General features: G+C 39.9%; 3 protein-coding genes across 5 annotated transcripts in view; 1 reads left to right on the forward strand and 2 right to left on the reverse strand.

Annotated features, from left to right (window-relative positions):
* ncoa2 (nuclear receptor coactivator 2) overlaps positions 1–994 on the reverse strand; it is a 62,479-nt gene extending 61,485 nt beyond the window's left edge. Inside the window, exon 1 of one of the 3 annotated variants that reach the window (XM_067578893.1) lies at positions 976–994. The gene's annotated coding sequence lies outside the window, so the exon portion shown is untranslated. Of the gene's footprint in view, positions 1–143; positions 383–975 lie in introns of those variants that run through there. The other 2 variants (XM_067578891.1, XM_067578894.1) reach the window with 2 other exon arrangements.
* A 1,203-nt stretch (positions 995–2,197) lies between these two features.
* On the reverse strand, positions 2,198–9,607 carry tram1 (translocation associated membrane protein 1). The gene is made up of 11 exons (XM_067577940.1): positions 9,293–9,607; positions 7,353–7,416; positions 6,122–6,243; positions 5,907–6,023; positions 5,751–5,809; positions 5,553–5,637; positions 5,277–5,347; positions 4,973–5,077; positions 4,663–4,806; positions 3,877–4,028; positions 2,198–3,535 (listed from the first exon to the last, which is right to left on the reverse strand). Exons 1-11 carry the CDS (start codon positions 9,413–9,415, stop codon positions 3,465–3,467), a joined length of 1,113 nt encoding a protein of 370 aa, XP_067434041.1. The 5' UTR covers positions 9,416–9,607; the 3' UTR covers positions 2,198–3,464.
* Positions 9,608–9,772: 165 nt separating this feature from the next.
* Positions 9,773–13,780, forward strand: xkr9 (XK, Kell blood group complex subunit-related family, member 9). Its single transcript, XM_067577939.1, has 4 exons — positions 9,773–11,100; positions 11,774–12,206; positions 12,572–12,786; positions 12,884–13,780. The coding sequence occupies exons 2-4, from the start codon at positions 11,839–11,841 to the stop codon at positions 13,510–13,512; spliced, it is 1,212 nt and encodes a 403-aa protein (XP_067434040.1). The 5' UTR covers positions 9,773–11,100; positions 11,774–11,838; the 3' UTR covers positions 13,513–13,780.
* Positions 13,781–18,510: the final 4,730 nt, after the last annotated feature.

Here is an 18,510-nt window from a genome sequence, read left to right on the forward strand (position 1 = left end):
GCTAACAAGCTAACGCCGAAGCGAGAGCCTGTGCCAGACAGACACACAGCCGAGATTGAAGACCTCGCACTGGATCGTGGATTTCACAACGAAAACACCTCGTCCCGTCTCAACAAGAGGCACCGACACGCGTGGCTACTTACGATTTAATACTTTGGGCTGTGTCCTCGCTGTTAAATTCCGTTTATGAGAAGCAGCTCTGACCTTCGCGGTAGTGGAACAACATTTCTGCTGGCTAACTGTGCCGCCATGTTACTCCTGCTCCTGCAAACCAATGCTGAGTGTTTATCTGGCTGGTAGCTGCTATCCTCCCCCACACCAGACCACATCACGGGGCTCCAGCAGTATTACCGCCGGGGTCCGTACCTGTCAGAATGACACGGGTGCTTGACATTTGATTTGAACGGCAGCCTATTTGTTGACATTTAATCTGACAACCAATAATGTTGAGCCTACTTTAAAAAAAACACCATTGTGTCACGGATGTTAGTATCTTTAAATGTGTGTTGTGTTTTAAAGGTGGGCAAACCATGACCCCTCCATCCCCAACACAGGTTTCTCAATTTAGCAAAACAAACAATTACAATAGTCTCTATCTACACCAGCTGAGATACTGCAGATATATGTGAGGTCATAAAGATTTATGTCAGCCTATAAAATGATGGTACAAGCTCTGCCGCACATAAAAAGGCTGGTAAAAGGAATGGAGTTGGGGTTTCCCTTAATCGCATCACTAAAAGTTCAATTTCAGTCTAGCCTATTTAATTTTAAGATACTATGAAATTGCTATGACATTTAAGCAGCATTAACATCAGCTGGTCTGTGAATAAGAAAAATGTGCCACAGCAAGCAAGATTTTTACAAGAACCACGTAATTTCGGTCACAATTTTTAAGTAATGAGTAAAGCTTATTAAAACACTTATACCAAGAAGACATTACAAGCTTTACAAAAGTAATAAGTAAGAGTGTCCTACTTATTCAGCAACCTTGGTTTTTACTGTCTAGTCAACTATCCATGGCTCAAACAATCCAAGCAGGCGTTTTCTCTCAATTACACGTGCGACACCGCCACCAAGTGGTGGCTAGCCGAAACACCAACAGGGTGGTTTCTACATGCTTTCATGAGCCACAGTAAATTGAGGACTGGAGAGAAAGAAATCTCCATGTAGACACATTCAACCACACACACACGCCCATTTGTTTAGTTTTTTCTCGCATTTTCTAACATTTGGCAGGGACTTTATTGTCTTTGTTTACCTAGGGGCAGGACTTTTCCAGGACAGAGCTCTGCACAGTATAAAACAAATTTTTGCTCACAATTATGGTGAATGGTTCATGTTCCAATCCAGGTGCTAACTTCCAGTCAGAGCTGTAGTAGCTACCAATGACAACAGTGAGGTCTTGTCCTGGAATTTCTTAAGCTGATTTACTTATGTTTTTGTGAAATGTGGGTTTTAGCAGAGCATTAACCACAGAGGATCTTTTATAAGCTGACTTCAGCTTTTTATGACTCAGTATGTTGAAATGTGACAATTTTGGGCCCACAAAAATAAATAAATAAACAAATAACTACAAGATTTCAACATATAAACCATAATGTAGGGATATAACATTTGCAGAATAATGAAACAATTAACTGAATTAATAAAATATGACAAATCCAAGTGATTTAAAACATATTACAGACCTTGTTTTTGACATCTGGTCAAACATTTATGAGTCATCAGGAGAGTGTTGGGGCTTGTGACAAAAATCCCGCCTATGGCTCTGCCTCTAGTGCACTATAGTGAAATTGAACTCCTCTCCATTTTGGTGATTTCTAGCAATCTCTGCAACCTAGTTTGGGAACAACTGCACTGACATGGCAAATAATTACCAGGCCATGTTTATAGTCCTTTACTGGCAGCCTGTTTCTCCAAACAAAATATAAAATGTGTAAAGCACAAACTTCAACTATTACAGCTGAAGAATAATTCTGACAGTTATTTTTTTTCAATAAAACATTTTATTCCTTTGCGGTATTGATAAACCGTCAGGACAAGTTGGGAAAACCACATATACCACTGATATACAGCACAGCTGGAGGCAACCATGACTCACCACTGTGTACCTAAAATTAGTTATTGGATTTACTCTTTAGAATAAGCCAGTGTTACCTTAGTGATTGATTCTTACAATACAGTTAACTGCACTCCATAGCTTTGTGAAATTCATTTTATGGCATGTAAATAAAAGGCATATATTAACAGTCAATCAGGTTCATTTGGCACAGTCAGTGGTGGGTTGGGGGGGGGGGGGACAGCCAAACAAAAATAGTGTTCTCATTCCCAGTCCATGCTTTTACAACAAATCATTCTTGTTTTAAGGTAAGCAATAGTATGATAAGCCAAACAAATACTGCATACACCATTCCCCTTAACCAGCAAACGTCAAGACAGTGATTCAAACTCACAGAAGGGATGTTTTGCCTGATTTCATCCTTTACATAAGTTACTCAAAACTAAAACATGAGGGATGTTCATTTATTAAGAGTATTTCAAACAGGATTGCAATAAATTCAGCATAATTTCATGGCAAGAATACCAGTAATTAGTCTCTGACAGGTTATTAAGTCTTTGCTGGCAGTTTTACATTGTTGGTTTTGCACAATACTGAACTGTGGATTTAATTACCATATTACATGGAGCTGCTATGTCTACTGTTTTCATCCATGTCTGGTTATTAAAAAAATACTTCCACATTCTATCTTGCTTGTCTGTTGGCCAGTGACATGGTCATTTTTTTTTTTTTTTTGCTATCTGGGTTTGAACAGTCTGTGTTGTGCACCCAGTCATATCCTAAAGATGGAGATTATAACAAGACTGTACGCAACTGTCATTCATGTAAAAATGAAGAGATATTCATAAACTCCATATGTTAAGGAAAATCCATCAGGAGAAGGACAGGAGCTAATGGCAAGAGGAGCTGAAGTGGCGATCATAAATACATGTGAAAAAAAAATACCAAAGGGAAATAAAATACAAGATGGAATATACAGTATTTAGGAAAAAAAAGCATGAAATGACCTGACTTGGGAGGAACATTAAACAATGACGTCATCATTCCTGAAATTTCAAAATTACACACCCTGTACAAAACAATCCGTATCAATAGGCACTTCTTAAATAAGGTCTTTTTTTTTTTATATAGTTTATTTCAGAATTTGTTTTCTTTTCATTCAAAATGGCACAGCAGAGCAATGATTCTTAAATCAAGGCATGCTGGACGTCTGGCGACAAGCGAAGCTTAAATGCATTCTTGAAGTCCAGCTGGGAGGTCAGTCCTGTGGGAGCTGATAAATGCATATCATGGTCATGGAGCTGGAGGATCTCTTGGTCGGATACAGCCGCAGAGGCAAAGGGAAAGATGGTTCTTTGAGGGGGTGGGGGGGTGGGGCTGATAGGTAGGGCTGAAGGGAATGTATTTATGATGACTTCTCTTTTCTTGCTCTTGGTGAATCAGCTCCGTGGGAGTTCACTCCATTTACTCCATTGGCTAAAAAAACAAACAAAGGACACATCCAAATTAACTCCATTGAAATATTTAGTGCTGTAAAGCAGAATTAGCAAGGGAAATTACACATTTAATAGGAAATTTCATGAGAAGACTGTACTGTAAGCATTGTATTCAAACAAACGTGTCCTTCTTTGTTTATTATCGACTGCTGTAAGACTTTGTGGTTTCCTCCTTTTCACTTCCTATTTTGTCTTTTTCACTTCAGCTTGAGTGTTTTGTTTATGTATTCATTTATATTTATTGCTCAGGAAACTGCTTAGCAAAACAATTCTTCATAGTACTGCATGCACGCACTCCATCCTTTGGGTTTCTTCCCTCACCTTTATCTTTCTTTGATTTGCTCTTGGAAGGAACTTGTTTCTTTTTCAAGGTCTGAGCTTGGGCGTGCTCTCTCCACCGGCGCAGCTGAAAGTTGATAAATTTCCACATCATGAAGGCCTGAGTGAGGCAGATAGCGGCCAGGACAGTTATCCTAGTAGAGAAAGGGAACAGTCAGTAACTCAAAAAGGTAAATAAAGATGTGTGTGTGTGTGTGTGTTACACAGCGACAGTGCTAAAATTAGATGTTATTTTTGACCCCTTGTACGTCCAACCAGGTAATATTCAAACAGTCTATAATGAAGCTGTAGGGTAGAGAGAGACATAGTGATTGATAGTTTAGTAAGAACAACAGAGGAAGAATTCACTCACTTGACTTTGCATCTACTTGGCACGAGATATATTGTGGCTGCATTCTAATTTATTAAAGCCACTCTCTTCATCTTTCACAATAGACTTCTTCCTTTATGATTATTGAACCTCAGCGCTACAATGTGAGCATTGAAAGTCTGCTCTGGTATTCTGAGCGGCCAACCTGATGTTGACAGTAGATTTTATGATGACTTTCATTTAAACTCCGCTGCATATCTTGAAAGTAATGGCACATATACTTGACCCCATGGGAGATAAAATACCACAGCAAATAAAAAAAAAGGACAAAACTGACTGAATTGTGCATCACAATTAGCTACTTTAATAATGTTAGGAATTGATTTTAGAGTGGATTTTTGTGGCATGATTATTTTAGGATCAAGTGGTTCATTTTTTTCCTTTTCAGACACACTTACCTAACAAAAAGAACATTAAAGTTTCCTGCAGCCAAATCAAAACCTTGATTCTCAGCTGTGGCGAGGCCAAAGCCCACGGTGAGGACAGACAAGGACAGGGTAAGCAGCCGTCCAAGGACAAACAAGATGGCCCATAAGGTGAAACTAGAAGACAAGAGGATGACCATGAGCCTGCATTCAAGACTTCTGCTCTCAAGCAGCTCAACATCAGTCTGTTGTTTGCTGATCATCACAGGTACATTTTTCACATACATACAAATGACCGGCACACAGTATGTGATATTTCAAAACAGAGAAAATGAGAACTCACCCCATTTGTCTGTTCTCGTTGCTGAAATAGACCAGGCGGGAAACATGGAAGAGAAGCTCGACAAAGTAGTGCAACACTAGCAAGACCAGACCTAGACGGTTCAGACTGAAAGACACAAGGAGATTCCACTTTATTACAATTGACAGGAACAATACAGGTGGACACCGGTGTAGAGCCTTCTGCTTCTGTTTAGATTGCAAAAAACATTCCTTTGCTTTGTAACTTTCTCCTGAGGGGCTGAAATGTCACATGTTCCACACATTCATACATCCAATTTAAGGCTTTCCAAATGAGCAGTTCTTACTTCAGAATGTAGGCACCTGCAATGTGGACCAGGTACAGGAAGATGTACACAAGCTGGCGTGGAATATCCTCCTAAACAGTAAACAAAGAGGAGGGGAGGCCAAAAATGGTGAAAATATTTACAACAGTGTGGCTCCGCGTGTAGAAAAGAATATGATTTTTCGAAATAATGCATCATAATCAAGGAAGTCAAACAGGAAACTCAGGATCCAAACAGAAGCTACAGTACATCATTGTGCGGCAAAATGATGGGACAACCACATAAACACACACGTACCTTCTTTGTCTTTTGGAAGTACAGTTCTGGGAGAGCGTGTAACCAGTAGCCCAGCTGACAAATGTAGTAGAATTTCATCTGGAATCTGGATGAAAACAATGGTTTTTTTTTTAGTTCAAAAGGCACACTTGTTATAAAAAAAAAACACAGACAAATTAAGGGAGAACTAACATAACTCTAAAACAGACATGCACTTACGGCATCAGTGTATGGGGATAACCTTCCCACAGGGAGACTGGATTGGACAGGAAATTTTCCTAGGAACGATGAAGCATTTCAATTACAATCATGGACATTTTTGAGCTTATAACACAGGTAAAAAAAGAGCAATGCCTGCTTAGCTACTGTACGTACAGAGAGCAGGATGCTTGTGCCCCAGCCGAAAGAGAATAAGTAGAAGGCGCTGAGCTGGCCCGACTCGTTGAACTTGCTGTGCTTGGTTTTGGAGAAGTGCTTCTTCCTGTTGATTTTCTGCACAGAAGAACAACAATAAAAACAATGCACAGCTGTCCGTAGTGATTTGAGTCTGTGTACTCATGCGTGTGTGTGTCTGTCTCAGTTTCACTTACATCCAGCACATACTCCTGGATAATGGCGTGCATGATGATGGCCACCAGCATGTAGAAGAAGATAGTAGCCAAGTCTTTGATACCATGGTGGAAGTGGTTCACGGCTGTTTCCTCTGGGCCTTCTGTAAGACATAGTCATCACAGCGACCACAATTAAAAAGCATAATTCTACTTTTACCGGTCATTGTGTTGCATTTATATCTGAATCTTACATGCATTGTGTTCATGCAGGTTTTAAAGGCGTTTTTTAGGGAGGTTTTCCTTATTTGAATCCAGTATCTAAGGACAGGGGAAGTCTCCTGAGGCAAATTTGTAAATTGTGATATTGGGCTATAAAAAGAATTGACTTGACAAGTGTTTGGATTGGGAAGTCTCTACTGTGGCATATGAGACCACAGTGAAAATGCTAGAGTCACTGACTGTGTCACAACTGTAACCGTCACACACAGAGCCTCCTCTGTCTTTCTAAAAGTTACATATTATCTATGCAGCCTCCAACTCACTATCTGTGAAACACTGTGAGTAATTGTGATTATTTGTAGCGCAGAGATAGATGATAAACAGTAGTTTAAGAAAACCTGAGCGAGACTCCAGCGCTCATGGTTTATGCAACCACATGTAGAAATCAATGGGTTGTAAAAGTCAGCACCACTAAAGAAAAACACAGTGGAATTATTGAATTTGTTTCAACTCGGTCACTGTAGAGAGATTTAGGTGCTGCATGTTATTTGTCTTATTAGGTACAATCTGTAAATAAGTTACAGAGATAGCTTAAATGGTAAGGTCTCCTAGATAAGAACTGTATCACCATCTGGCAGCCTGCAAACGTCCGGCCTGCACGACACATAAGCTCTGAGGTCGAACGTTGCTTCAGCAGTATCTGAAGTCGGCAAAGAAATTGTTAACCTTGAAATAAGCAGGACTTGATTTGAAAGGCCTATATTACACCTTAGCCCAAATTCGCCTGGCACAACCTTGCCACAAGAGAACTTTATAAATCAGGCAGACTAAATTTAGCTCCAAAGGGGAAAAAAAAAGAGCTCTCAAATGGGTTTGTGTAAGGCCACGCAAGTAGCGCTCTAGAATCCAAATGAGACGCTTCCAGCAAGACAACTCTTAAGAAAATGCTGCATTATCTATTAAAACCAGACCATGCGCTATTCACACATTATCTGAAAACATCTGCTCTCACCACATGTCTTTTAATCTTATTCTGTAATCCTTAACTCACCGTTTGTGGAGATGGTGACGTTGTACTGGACAGTTATGAATAACACCGCAAACTTTGAGGTGACCTGTGTAAAAAAGATGAAAAGAAAAACATGCAATCTTTAAAACACCACCCTTAAATTTATGTGAAACAGGGTTTAACCAAACTCAAATAATTTTTTTTGCATTTTTTTTTTTTTACACTAAGAGCAAGTTTGCAAAACTTAGTATTGCATTTATGCATCAAAAAACTCCTGCAGGACCCAAATCAGAGTGACTGCAATTGTGATTTATAAGTGAATATTGGAGTTAATACAAAACATTAAAGCCAGTGAATGTTTAATTTCAGAAATACATTATATCTATATAAGTTGATATAACACAAAGATTAAGAAAGTGCAAATACAATTCATATATAGAAGATTTTTAAAAAGTGATAAAACACTACCAATCTATAAATGAGGGATTGTAGGAATAGACTGATTGAGTGGAATTATCTTTGTGGATCACAAAATAGACAGTTTCATTATTTAAGGGTAATATTGGGGTGTGATTTTTAATTAAAAATGATCCCACCAAGTGAACGAATTGGATCAGCAGCACTTAGAGCTGCATCAAGAAAGCCCTATGATGCAGTGGTTCTAAAACTTTTTCACGTCAAGGACCCTTAAACTGACACAAATTAGACCACAGACCCCCATTTGATAAGATTTTGTCCCAGGGTCCCCTTTTTAAGAGCAAAACATCTAAAAGCAAAAAGATTTTTGTTAAAAGCAAAAAGATTTTTGCATCTAAAAGCAAAAAGATTTGCTTTTATTACAGAAAGTGTATGAAACTTATGATCAAAATAGTCATACATTCTGTCATTATGTTTCTTATGGATGGAATTAAAGTGAAAACAAATTATTCCCCTTTCTGCTGGGGACCCCCTGGAAGTTCCCGGCCCCCACTTTGAGAACCGCTGCTATAAATGTTACAATGGGAAGTTATATCTTCCTCCTTCACAACAAAACAACTACTTCGGCGACAAATTCATATTAAATATATGAAAAGAGGTGTTCACTAGCGGTGAAATTGTAACTCTAAAGCGACATTTTGAAAAAAAAAAATGGTGCTGCCGTCGTGGTAGATACACACGTAGCAACAGCTGTTGCCAAAAATCATTTTTACTTTGGAAAACAAAAAGAGGAAGTAGTTTTCATTCTGTCCGACCTGACACTAATGGCGCTGCTTTTTCAGTGAGGATGAAACATGTTTGGAATTAAACAGAATTTGGAGTGAAAGTAGACCCGCATGGAGCTGGGAGTGAGGGGATGCTGGCTGTCAGCCTGCAGCATCCACTTCCATTTAAAACGTTGTTTTCGCTCCTGGCGACAACTTGCAGTTTTTTGGTGCAGGCAGACCTGTGTGATGACAACCCTCTCAGTCGTTGTATGATTGCCACGTAACACATCTCTACGCATAAACTAACGAAGTCGGCAGTGGTTGCACAATAAATCACAGAGAGCGATACATTGTTGCAAATCTACAATAAACATGTAATGACGCCATGCTGCACATTAAGTAACTTTGTTTTGATGATTAAGCCGCGGGCCTGTAGACGATTTGAAATAATTTCAACCGGGGAAGCAGCCAGATGGAAAGCGGAGACTATAGTTCCCACATCGCGTTATTTAATATTAAAGCATATTTCAGCTGGTTGAAAAGCTTCATGCCACACTGCCAGTATCCGCAGATCATCTGGTGGATATAAAACAAAAGCGTTGAGGCCATCGTGCACAGAGAAACTTTCGATCACGGGAGGAAGTAGTGTGTAGAATAGATCAGACAGCCATGTCAGTTTCCCGATGGACAGATGGGGAGTATTCGGCATCCCCGTACACCGCTGGTTCCAGGCAAGCAGAGCAGCCCCGCACGATCCGCAATCAGAACCCCCCCATTCAACATGTGGACGCGACTTACCTCAAACATCAGCCCGAGCAGGAACACCATAGCAACACAGGAAACAATATCTGCATGGTTCTGGATGACAAACTCATGGCTCATCACCGGCGGGTTCTTGTTCGTCTTTTTTCGGATCCCCATGTCGACACGATTCGGTCCAACTTTTGCTTGGCGCAGCCGGAATGCAGTCGGTTTCTTTTAGATAGTATTTATCCCTCTTGAACGAGAAGACTCAAAGCTCCCTCCTGCTTCCTACGAGCACAGGGCCAGGCAGCAATTGAATGGCGTGTCACTCTTCTGCTTGTGGGAGGGTCCACGAAGAGAATGCCGCTGCGCCTGACCAACGAAGCTCTTTTACGCACAGGAGAGAAACAGCCAGGGCTCTCTGTCGCTGCCTAGAGGTTTGGAGTATTAGGAATATCGATCACAGTCCATTATCTATATTTTTTGCGATTATTTCTGATGTACTCAGACATTCAGACCCATTAGAATTCTGGTTTTGGAGTCACAAGTCCAAGCTACAGTTATCCTGTGCAAGTTGCGTGGGAAAGCTTGTTCTCATTTGAACCCTGCCCTCAACCTCAGAGGCCCTGAAAGTCCCAGTTTCACTGAGCGACAGTTAGTCTGTGGTTAATTGAGATTACACTAAAGCACAATATAAACTGCAATAAGGACCATAATTATATAATTATGACCAATTATTCCCTGCCTTTTATTCTATACAAACTGTATATATAGGGTTATTTTTTTCAGCTTACATGATGCACATTTTTAAAGGATACCTTTGGTTTCTGTTTCTGTTTACATTCAGTGTTACGCATCAAAACGCACGTATCGTCCAGGGCTAGCAAACGGGTAACCGCACTTCATTTCTCGTAAATACCTGCAAACCCGAAACATGAAAAAGTAGAGAATTAAAAACCATAGAGCAACAGTACCACAGGAAGAAAAGAGTCATAAACTGACTCAGTGATGTCAATTACACAGAAATTTCTGGCTAAAGTTTCCCACCATTCCGTGTCAGTAGCTACCATATAAGCTACTGGTCATACCAGACCAAGTGAGGTTGGAGCAGTAAAACCTGTGAGATTGCTGAATTGGAAAAGGGTGTGTGTGTGTGTGTGTGTGTGTTTGTGTGTGTGTGTGTGTTTGTTTTTTTTTTTTTTTTAATTTAACTTTCCATTTTTGAGAATAAATGTGTTAGACTGTGTTATTTCTTCTCTCAAACTGTACATAGTTTGCTTTAAATTTGAATACCAATGCCATTATATACAACCATTTATTTATTTGAGTATTTCAAGTTTACATTGTCGTTTGAAAATGATGTACATAACAGGCATCATGATTTCAGTTGAAGCTTCTCATGCTTCTCATGCAAACTTTTAGTTCACAGGAAACCACTGTGTGACATCATCCTTCTCACTATTTGTGTTCACAGCAAACCCACACCCGTCTTTGTACACACAGTTTAACCTGTAAGATGAAACAACATGTCTGGGGATACACAGACAGTTCATCACTATCTGATGTTTAAGCCATCCAAAAGAAAATGTTTGTACAGTCTAAACGAAGGAGGAAGAAATCAGGGATTGTAAAAGTTAATCTGTCACTTGAGCACTCTCACACAAGCACACACACACGCACACACACCTACTGTGCACGCACATGGCCACACAACCTATTACGTAACAACACTCTGTCCAACTTCTCTATTAGTTCAGAGTTTTATCACTAAGGTGGAGCTTGTCACGAGTTTCAATGAAAGAGAAAGAGCACTGCCGCCTCTGCGACTGTACGCAGCCGTCTACCATGGGCAAAATATATTAGTAAGTTCATTTAATGTTTTTATTTGTTGTTTAGGTGTAGCTGTCATTTTTGTAGGATGACAGGCACTGATATTTACTGATAATTTGGGATATATTTGGGTTACAGCTGAGCTAAGAACCATTTGTCAAGAAACTCTGTATTTGATAATACAATAAATGAACACAACTAATGCTTTACAGTATTTTAATGCAGTGAAGACGATATGAATGTAATTATTTGTTTAGCTATGTTGAGTTTGCCTTAAATTTTATTTTTTTCTTTAGGAAAACTAGTTTAAAAAATCACCAATTTGGCATCTTAAAAATTATATTGAAACCACATGATGTAAATAGACTTTATACGGAGCTATTCTGTGATTCAGTTAATAAGTTTTAAAATGCAGTTTTCCAGGAGCTGAGCAGAGAAGATTATTATTTCATGATCCCTATTGTTAAGGTCATTCGTTATTTTTCTGGTACATGTTTTATTGAACTTCAGATAAAGTGTTTATGACAGAGATCGAAGGGCATACGAATATGACAGCAGGTGCCGCATTTCAAAATGTCCCTTATCTTAAGCAAAGATTTGTTTTACATTGTAATAAAAATGGTTGTGCATGTAAAATACCGTATATATGCATGATGTTATCCACGATCCTCATGGTTCTTTATCACTTTGTGTTGTTTTTTGCAGATTGACTGAAATGGCATCTGAACTGCTGAGGTCCAAAAGGAAACTGTCCAGAGCAGCTTTGATCCATGAACCTCAACGAACCTCGAAACTTTTGGTTGAACGTTTCAACTGATAACAAAATGCCTCATGCAGACAATCGATACACAAAACTGCGATGGTTATTAACCATTACTGGACTTTTCTTCTACGTTGTGGACATTTGGATGGACGTTTGGCTGGCTTTCAAATATTTTCAAGGGAAATATTATGTCTGGGCTGGACTGACTCTAGGATTTGTCCTGGTGGGGCTGCTGGTGACGCAGATCTTCAGTTATGCCTGGTACAGGGATGACATGAATGATGTTCTGATAAACTCTGAAAGGAATGCAATATCAGGCATTTCCAAAGGTGAACTTGCTGTCATCCATCTGTTTGGCGTGGGCATCTTCACCAGGTATGATGCTGTTGATGATAATGATAAGAGGGCAGCAGCTTTGACTATAAGAAGACACTTGTTGTCATATGTGCATGGGTTTGGTGCAAAATAACATCACCTCATACAGCCTAAGGAATGTCGGCATGTTGTGACTCTATGTGCAGTATGCTAATCATGCACACTGGCAGGTATCATGGAATGTGCAAACTGGAATAACCACATTTAAGCTGCAGTGTTTTGTGTGCTGCATTTCTCTGACGTTAGGAAAAGGCCTTGCAAATGCATCATCATCTGAGCAGCAGCTAATAATTAAGTAACAAATACATGGCATGGTGGCAACAACCTGTCTGAATGTGTTTTCTTTGTGTTTTGCCTGGTGTTAGGTATTATTACCTGCTGAAAAAGGGCTTCAATGTGGTTTGGAAGTCAACAAATTCCGATACAGTGGAAGAAAGGAAGGATGTGCACCATAATCTGTTTTGCCATGCCACTGATCTGAGCATGCTCAAACTGTTTGAGGCTTTCCTGGAGAGTGTTCCTCAACTCCTCCTACAGGTTTACATAGCGTTGGCCCATGATGAGAGCTCAGTCCTGCGATGTAAGTATGTGCATGTGTGTGTGGAGGCAGAAAGTATCATATTTTCTGCATATACATGAATTTAAATCATTTATTTCTCCTGACTGCTATCTTTCAGATTTGTCTATGGCCTTCTCCTTCTTTAACATTGCCTGGGCCCTGGTGGACTACCGCCGCTGCCTTCGCAGATCCCTCCCCCATATCAGGGAGATGCCTTCTGGCCTTCCCACAGTTATCTACCTCCTCTACAAACTCTGTACCATCACCAGCCACATCTTGAGCTACAGCCTCCTCCTCATGCTTAGCAGCTACAGCATGATAGCCCTCACCATCCTCTGGCTGCTGGGGACAGCCTGGACACACTTGCTTAAAACCAAATTCTGCATATCCAGAAGTCTTGAGCTTCTCTACCGGGCAGTCATAGGCTTCATCCTCACGTTCACGTTTTTCAATGTCAAAGGGCAGGACACCAAAGTGGCCATGATTGTCTATTACTTTTTCTACTTTCTTATAAACATTACAGCTCCGACACTGTACATTTTGTTGAAGCCAGAGTTGAAGACAACCACTTTCTTCCTGACAGTCAGCAGTATAATCTTTGGGGGTTCAGTGCTGGGGCTGGTAAGTCTTGTGTTGTATTACCTCTTCCTGCACCCCAGAGGGAAGTGGCGTGAGGCAGATGAGGTGGACGGCGTGGGAAAGGAAGCAGAGATCACAGGGAGGATGAGAAATTTCTTACAGCCTTGATTTTTAAGCCTGGTTATATATGACTGACATATTTATTCTCATATATTTATATCTATGTAATGTACCACTCAAAAGTTTGGGTACACTTTCTCATTCAAGTGAATGGGAAGGTGTGTCCAAACTTTTGACTGGTGGTGTAATTTATTTGCTAATCCGAATTTACAGTCTACATTGTCTCCTGACATTGCTGGAAAATATTACATGACGATGAGACCAATGGATTATATATTGTAGTCAAGTAATAAAAAGTATATTATGGTCTGAATAATTTGGTTTCTCTCATTTTTGTGTTATGTATGCACATTTAGATATAATTATGTGCAAAATTGTTATTTTCTATTCTTTTACTATGTGCAAGTTGGTTATTGGCAACTTCTTTTTGTCAAAAGATAGCCAGCTCAGTCAAGTACAGCTGCATTTTAGTGGTGTCACCTGGTACTTGTAAACATGTAACACACATATTAAACACAGGGTGGCGTTATTGTCTAGGTTGAATTTTCTCTAATGCTTTCAAGATTGGTCAAGGATCAGTGAGGTCCTTCACTGCTGTGCGCCCACATTAACAAAACATATAGTCATATTATGAGTCAGAAAACATGCAACAAAATTTTAGTGCCAAGATAAGCCTTTTCTAATCATTCTCAGGTCTTCTCTCAAAATATTTCCAGCACCCAAGTTGATATAATCTCACAATATTTAATATCTTATAGTTTTATTGTTGATCTTTGAATTCTATCAAAATTAAAACACATGGCACAACTCTTCTCCAGTACACCATGCTTCTGTCACCAAACACTTTCAGTTATCTCACCCTTCATCAGGGTGGCAACCTCCTTGAAGAGTTTTTTTTTACATTTTTTACATATTTAATTTCTATGGACTCGCATCAAAGCTCACACTGGTCTGCACCTCGTTGTGTGTGCATTTTCAAAGTAGAAAATCTTTAATTTCTAAACTGTGTGATTTCTGATTCCTCACTTAAGCTATTCACTTCCCTTCCAAGTTTGGGTGCATGTTAATTGATTTTGACTCCTGGCATTTTTGTTCTTCTTCTGCCTTCATACTTGATTGATCCCCGCAGATTGATCAAAGTAGGGTCATGTACAGCTTGACAAGACTTGAAAAGGATTCACACTCTTGCTCAGTGACAAAAACAGGAGGAAAGCTAACAGTGCATGCTTTAAAGCGACTCCTACTGTTTCTTGTGGTTGTCTCACCGCCTCCATCATCTCAGTGACTTTAAATAAAACTATAAATATCAGCTATTACTTTGATCCCTCTCATCGTAATCCTTAGCAACTCAACATTACTAGTAACTAAACACGCCCCTCTCCTTAGAAATCATACACAACACAATGAGCTAACTAAAAAATAACAAACCAGTACTAATTTTGTTTTGACTACCAGCAAAATGTTGTGTGAGTCAAGCCGGAGAGCTGAGGACGCCATTTCTTCCTGGCCGGGGCAAGTGGGGGGTGGATGGCCGTGTTCGACTGGTCCAGTGTGAGCTCACCTGGGAGGAACGCTGACAAACCGCAGGGTCCAGAGAGCAATGATGCTTGTTGGCTCTCAAATAAGCACATGCAAGGCCTTTCTTCCTCCCTCTAAAATTCAACCCGTCTCAGAGTTTTTTGACTTGTTTATGCCAAGGGGCCACTTTAACTTTCGTCTGTCAGTTGTGCTCCGTCAGAGGCACTCCATAAAATGACAAATTTAAGTGAGGAACTTGTGTTGGAGAGGAAATGAGACACTGCCAGGTAGTTACCACACAGAATCCAGTTTTACTTTGGAGTTGCAGTGGACAGACAGTAACTCTTAACTCTTATCTCTTGAATGCCTTTTCGTGCTGTATATTTAGAGAAAATGAAGGTAAACATAGAGTTAATAGACTTCAAGTGTGCACAGTAAGGAAATGGATAAAATAAAATGTTTCTGATTAATGACAGCTTACCTTTGGGATCAAGACGATATTGCACCTGTTCTGACAACTTTCTCTGTAACTCTTCATCAGGGAGAAAACAAAATGACTTCATCCTTTGCATTTCAGATGATGGATGCTCCCCTCTCTTCCCTCTACTGTATATTTCCTTGGGTTCAGTGGACTAATGCAATGTAAACCTGCCAAAGGGACTTTTATTTGGAGAAGATGCATGTGTCCTGGACTGGAGTCCTCAACTCTCTCCCTCTTCTTTCTCCCTTTGCTTTTGTTGAACTGCACATACTTTTGGCTGTGACTCACCCTGATAGCACTGCCAGGGACCAGTCACAACCCATTGGAATGGAACGTGTTGAGTAAAGCATTACCTCCTTCTCGCTATGAGAAAACAAGTACAGAAAACTCTGGCGCTGACACCCTCGCGGTAATTTCCACTTCTGGCACTGAGAGCGTAATACCCGGTAATCTCTCACTCTGATCTCACCATAATGCACCTCCAGAAGGATTGGAGAGCGTGGTGAGAATCTGAGAAACTAATAGCAACTCAAAGATTGTCATGTGTGACAGCACTAAAGGTCTTCATTTTTGTTCAACCAAGGACAGAAAATCTTGTGCTAAACGTTGACCACCGAGTACATCTTATCACACATACACAAGAGGACAAACGTGCAAACACAAAGACTTATAAACACACACTGCTGTCACTGTCAGCAGCTCACTTTTGTCTGATTGAATGCTGCTCAGCGTCTACATAAACAACCATGACCACTGACCTCTTCGTAAACCATCACTTGCTTTTCACCACATCTTATCTTTTTGTTTTCCATCACCACATCCTGCAACAGCCGGTCAGGAGGGGGGCATTCCTGGCGTACGCCATCCCCACAATTTGTATAGACACAATAAACCCAGAGAGGCAGGCTGTTTTTCATTAGGGCTTCAAAGTCCATATAAACCATGATTAATGAAGCCCTGAAATGCTGTATGTCTTTAATTATTATGACTATACTGGTGCACCAGTGCCTCAGATGCATTAGCAATGTTGGCGATCTGTACACGTCTGCCTGGCTCACTTTGACATGGCAGCTTCGCCTCATTCTTGGAGAATTCCCCGAATGTGGAGGAGGGTGGGAGGGAGTGATAGAAGCCCCCTTTTTGCAATGGCACAGAAGTTTCTTTAATCACTGTACATGCACACTAACAAATTAGTTTGGGCAGTGACAGATTGGAGAGCAGGCTGAGGATAATTACATGCAGTGGGCTGGAGTGTGTGATCAGAGCGTGGCATTGCGTTACTCATTGGGTTCTGTAAATAAAGTCCTCATGCAATGAATGAGTATATTGTAAAATGCATTATGCTGGGTACAATAGCCCTACCATTGTTACTATTTGGATTTCTGCTCCAGAGTAGCTGCTGGTATAATATGACAAAAGCTGAAACGGGGAAGTCAATCTAGGCTTAAGCAGAAAATACTGTAGATGAGGTCAGTTGTTACCATAAATCTGACATTAGGCACCAATTAACTGCAGTAACTATTCATATACTTTAGAGCATTAGTTGTAGAATATTTCATTATTCTCCAGGGTTTTAAGGTGACCCATCTTTGGATTTTCCCCTTCATTTAGATATGTCAAAAAATATTAATTGAATGTAGGTATTTCTAAAAATTTAGTTTGTTTGAAAGGTTTTATTTGGAGATCATTTAGAGACCCATGTTTCAACAGTCCAGTATTAGAGTGTCAAACTGCTTTTGCCATTCAATAGATACCTTTTAAGAAAACATCACAAAGATTATTATTCTTATCTTGAGTTATAGTGCGTACAAATATGCATCATCCATAAAATTTGGTTCAGAATTTTGTAATGATTTGTTACAATAGATAGATACTCAAATAACAAGAGGAGTCTACAGACACGCTAGTTGTGAGGCTCTACTGAGCTAAATTATAACATCAGCATGCCAACATTTGATAATTTGTACTAAAATCACAAAATACAGCTGAGGGTGATGGGAATATCATGAGTTTTTCCGGTTTTTGGTCACAAACCAAAATACTGGATGAATCAAAAATATTACCTGATGATATTAAGAGATCACCTAAGCTATTGCAACTGAACATCTACACCAGATTTCATGGCAATCCATCCAATCCCTAAACATTTCACTCAAAACCACAAATGTCAAGAACAATGGTAGTGCTAGAGGAAAAGCGAGGGGATCATCAAAGTCAACCAGATACATCCTCTGGGAACCATTAATGTATGTGCAAAATTTTGTGAGATATTTAACAAGATAAATGGAAATGTTGACCTGCTGGTCATGCTAGATGACACCCTCAACAGGTATTGACTGGACCAAACAGTGCAGCAAAGATGTACAATAAGTACACAGGCTTTGTGATGTGAAAAGGTTATTTAATTTTTACTACCCTTACTTCTTACTATGAACACTGACACATGAGAACTGCCTGAAACAACCACAGTCCTACACTGTACTGTTGTCCTCAGAGCAGCTCCACTGGGGCAGTTGGTGTTTATTGCGATTTAGAAACTTGTTGAGGAAGGAAAGAGCGGTAGTTAATCACATCCTGCAACCTGACTTTCCCAGCCAGTCTAAGGATTCAGCTTGGGACTTAAAGAGAAAAAAGGTTATTGTAAGAGAAAGAATTATTTCATTAAACTAAATATTTATGGCTGAACTATAAACCATAAAATATAGATATAAAGCAAATGGTAAAAAGAATATTCTGAGCAAGTTTATCGCTAACGTGCCATCTTAACATCATCATCATCATTAAACTCAGATTAGAACCATTTTACAAGGATTTCTAAGCGTGGTAGGAGTAACGAAACAAAGTGTGCCCTCTACTCTGCATCTTGTCCAGGCAGTGGGACGCAGAAACAAAGAGGAAAGAGGAAGCTCATTTGTATAATCCTCGTTTAGTGCAGGCGGTTTATGTTTCACAGTCATGGACAATCAGTGAGCACTAACATAATAGTGCTACCCATCCTAGCCCTCACACAGTTGCGCACTCTCTCTCTCTCTCTCTCTCTCTCTCTT

This window comes from Thunnus thynnus, chromosome 21 (genome assembly GCF_963924715.1).
Source record: "Thunnus thynnus chromosome 21, fThuThy2.1, whole genome shotgun sequence".
Classification (NCBI taxonomy): Eukaryota; Metazoa; Chordata; class Actinopteri; order Scombriformes; family Scombridae; genus Thunnus; species Thunnus thynnus.